Raw genomic sequence first — 3,718 nt, forward strand, 5'->3', positions numbered from 1 at the left:
AACCTTCCTGGTCTTCCAAGCTCTAGTTATTGTACCACCAATGGACCTCTTTCTGTACTTGACAATTCTTCTTAAATTATCACTTCAGTCATGAATTCAACTTGCATATTTGAGAATAGATGTGGACTCCTCAGACCCTAATTATGTAAATACTTTTATAGTACCAAATATTCCAGCCATCTCTAGATCAACAATCCAGTTATTTCTTTAACTCAAAATAGGTCCATGGTAACATGTGAGATATGGCTGAAATCTTTATCTTTTAACTTGTCATAAGCAAGGACATCACATGTTTGGAAGTACAACAGGCATGATATACAAACGAGGCTTCAAAAAGGAACCAGTAAAAAGCAAGCTCTGAAATGTTATAATTATTCCAACACCAACCATTCAGACATAGGCTGTGTAATGAATAAATGCAAAAGACAGAACAGTGGGGAAAGCATGTTTATTTTTATTATTTCAGGCTCCGGTGACTGAGAGATGGGTAAGGTACTGAAGGTTATCGATGCAAACTAAACAGAGAAGAGAGGGTTTGAATTGAGTTGGAGAGATGGTGCAGTTTAATTCTGGACTCTGTAGTAAATTGCAGGACCAGTTCTATGTGTCCGTTTTCCAGTGCTTCTAGCTTTTGAACTTGCAGACAAAGGAAAGTTTTTCCTCACAAGACACATCCTTCCATCCCTTGAATCCTACAACACAATGAGAAGAGTCAGAATGAGGGGTTTGAAAGGAGTGTGGCCCCTCTCTGGATCTAGAACTCATGAAAAGGAACAAGAAAAAACACTTCACCATTTCCTGGATGAAGATCTCACCTCATCTCTACCCCAGTTCCTCTGTTTATCCCCAGAGCTAAGCAGGAGGGAATGGTAAACAGGTGGATGGCTTCTCTGCCTCTTACCTGAGCTTGAAGTCAGGCTTGCACAGTATCCAGGATTGATACTACTTGGGGATTCAGTGACCCAGGATTTGTAGGAGACAAGGGAACCATTGCTCCAGTGCCAGCGGCGGTTCTAGATGGAGAAAGGCCAGAGCAGGGAAAGAGGTGACTTGGAAAAAGAAACACCTGGCCTGGGCGTATACTCAGTAACAGGCCAAACATAAAGCAATAATAAATCTTTTTTCCCCATGAATAGAACATCTTTTCCTCTGCATTTGCTCTAAGCATCTCCTTTCCTGGAATGTCCAATTCTCTCCCACAAAATAATAAATGTTCTCAAGTTGATACCAAAAAAATAAAAGCTCATTATAGAACGTGGTTTCTTAATTTTCTCTCCTGAGACCCATGACCCTCATATTCACCATATCATTGGTTGCCCATTAGTTGTCAGTATATTGTGTAATATAACACCAGCCTCCCAAATGCCGTCAGTCTCTTTTTACATATACTCTACAAAGAGATATTGTTCAAGACAGACAATAATAAGTAAGAGGTGGCATATAAAGATGTTTCCTAGAAGTAGTAGAATGAGCTTATGTATAAATGAATGCCCAGAACACTTTGGATATCCAGGTTCCACTCATCTCTCCAACCAACTACACTGAATCTCACTGCCTCATACGTCATAGAATCTATAAAGACAACCCTTTTATTAAAAATAAGAAAGGGTAAAAGCTGTCTCTAGAGTTCCCAAACCTTGGACTTCCTCTTTCTTCTCAAAATTGATAATCAAGAGATAAAATAGGCTACAGACTGACCTTTTTGGGGTCATAGAGGCCAATCCAGATACTGCCAACATCAGTGCTACTTTCCTTAATCAGTGAGGCCACGAAGGCACCCTCGGCCTGGGTGAGCACAGACACCAGGTTGCCTGAATTCATGTTCTGGCAGTAGAGCTATTGGAGAGAAAAATGGAGCACTCAGTGGAGGTGGAAAGTGTGAAGGATATACTGAGCCCTTATAGAAGATGTGACAGCTAAAAGACAGCACAGAAATGTCCCTGATGGTGCTGTCACTGACCACCAGCATCTCTGCGCTGAATGATGGGATAAAGTAGATTGAAAAGTTTGGGCTGATGATTGGATGAAGAGGGGATTAGTCTCATCTCATATCAGCCACTGAACACACTGGAGAGTGGCAGCTTCCCCTCCTTCATGGGCCTCCCTTCCCGCACTGCTCTCCTCACTCACATCTGCATCAACCCAGGTCTCAAGGTCTTCATTAAAGTAGTAGTAGTAGGATCCATAGGCATTGGTGCCTTCTGGGCAGCTGATCCTGGCCTGGGGCAACTCCGTTTGGACCTCTTGGCCTTAAACAGAAGGAACAATAAAGAAAGATGCTCAGAGCAGGGCAAAGGAGGGATGGTGAGGTAAGGGCTTCTGAGGTTCCTATATAGGAACAGAAAGATGTAGTTAGTAGGTCATGGATGATTGGTCACTTCTGCCCTCCTGCACCCTACCTCTTCTCTCTCAAGATGTCTTTACTCAAGACAAGAGTGCAAAATTAATAGGCTAATGAAATGTATCCTCATTGTCCTTGTCCCTTTTACTTCTGAAGCTCAGGCTTTTTCTGCCTTTCTCAAGCCTGTCTGATTTCTCTACAGACAAAGCTCCTCTCAGTTTCCCATTCCATTCATGACTGTCTACATACAGATGTACCCAAACCCCCATCATGAATAGAGTTAATATGATAAACCAGTGCCAACTGCAGTGGTCGCTGATAAAGGGTCATGCTACGTTCCATCTCTAACTCCCCGCTGAGGTGAGGAAGTTTGTGAGTGGAATGAGATCAGCAATAAAGATCATTGAACAACACAAAACAACCCCTGATGTTGACTCTGCTTTTTCCCAAGTGAATCCATATGCATGAGCATGTAGTGAAGGCTTCAGGGTTGGGGTTGTGGGAGGTGTGAGGAAAAAAAAATCTTACCTTGGCTCAGAGTCAGGAACATCAGGCAGGAGATCAGCATGAAGCATGCGTTGATCTGAGCCATGCTGAGCAGCAGGGAATCTCTTGCTTAAGAGGCAAATCAGAAATCTCTATAGAACACAGGGAAGAGGGTTTGAGCAGTGAAGAGCAGTACATAGTTACCTTCCTTATAGCTTCCTCTCTCTGAATTCCTGATGGCAGCAAGGCCACCTGAGATACCCACACCCTCAAAATTTTTCTGTACAGTTTGGAGATTATACAGATCCTATAACCCAGAAGCAGATTTGTCTCCTGCTTAGGCTTCATTACTGCTGAGAACTTTGGTTAGAAAATTATCCTGAAAGTTCCCCAAGATGAAAGAGGAGGAACCTATGTTAGAGTTGGCCTCCTCCTATAATACTCACTTACCTGTTTGCTGGGTCTGAAGTGGCTTGTTGGACCAGGCACTGGTCAGAGGTTTATTTCAAGGTCTGAGAAAAGAGCTGCATAAATTAAGCAAGAGGTGGGGCTAGGATTGAGGATCAGAGGGTCTTCTTAGGGCACTGAGACGGAGAGATTCTGGCAAAAGAAATAGTTTCTTCCTGGAACACATTGGGAGTGATTACAAATGACATAAACTTACCACAGACAGATTGGCAAACTGTCCAAGTGCAAGTCAGGCTTTGCCCTTCCTCAGCAGCTACCCGGTGCCCAGTTCCTATGACCTTTAGCAGTTCTAGAAAGAGCAGAGGAGTAGATTTCCTTATCCTCTCTGTAAATATGGAGTCCTTTCTTTGATATTAAGCACAGGTAGGGGTGGAGAAGAACTGGCTGAGTGCACGTGATTAAGCACAATTTGCTGGTTGTTTG

General features: G+C 43.1%; 1 protein-coding gene across 1 annotated transcript; it reads right to left on the minus strand.

Moving 5' to 3' along the window:
• Positions 1-441: 441 nt before the first annotated feature.
• LOC100392492 (lithostathine-1-alpha-like) lies at positions 442-3,468 on the minus strand. Its single transcript, XM_035272137.3, has 6 exons — positions 3,278-3,468; positions 2,870-2,979; positions 2,131-2,249; positions 1,699-1,836; positions 902-1,013; positions 442-692 (listed from the first exon to the last, which is right to left on the minus strand). The coding sequence occupies exons 2-6, from the start codon at positions 2,931-2,933 to the stop codon at positions 625-627; spliced, it is 501 nt and encodes a 166-aa protein (XP_035128028.2). The 5' UTR covers positions 2,934-2,979; positions 3,278-3,468; the 3' UTR covers positions 442-624.
• Between the last annotated feature and the right edge of the window lie 250 nt (positions 3,469-3,718).

Source organism: Callithrix jacchus, chromosome 14 (genome assembly GCF_049354715.1).
Source record: "Callithrix jacchus isolate 240 chromosome 14, calJac240_pri, whole genome shotgun sequence".
In the NCBI taxonomy this organism is placed as follows: domain Eukaryota; kingdom Metazoa; phylum Chordata; class Mammalia; order Primates; family Cebidae; genus Callithrix; species Callithrix jacchus.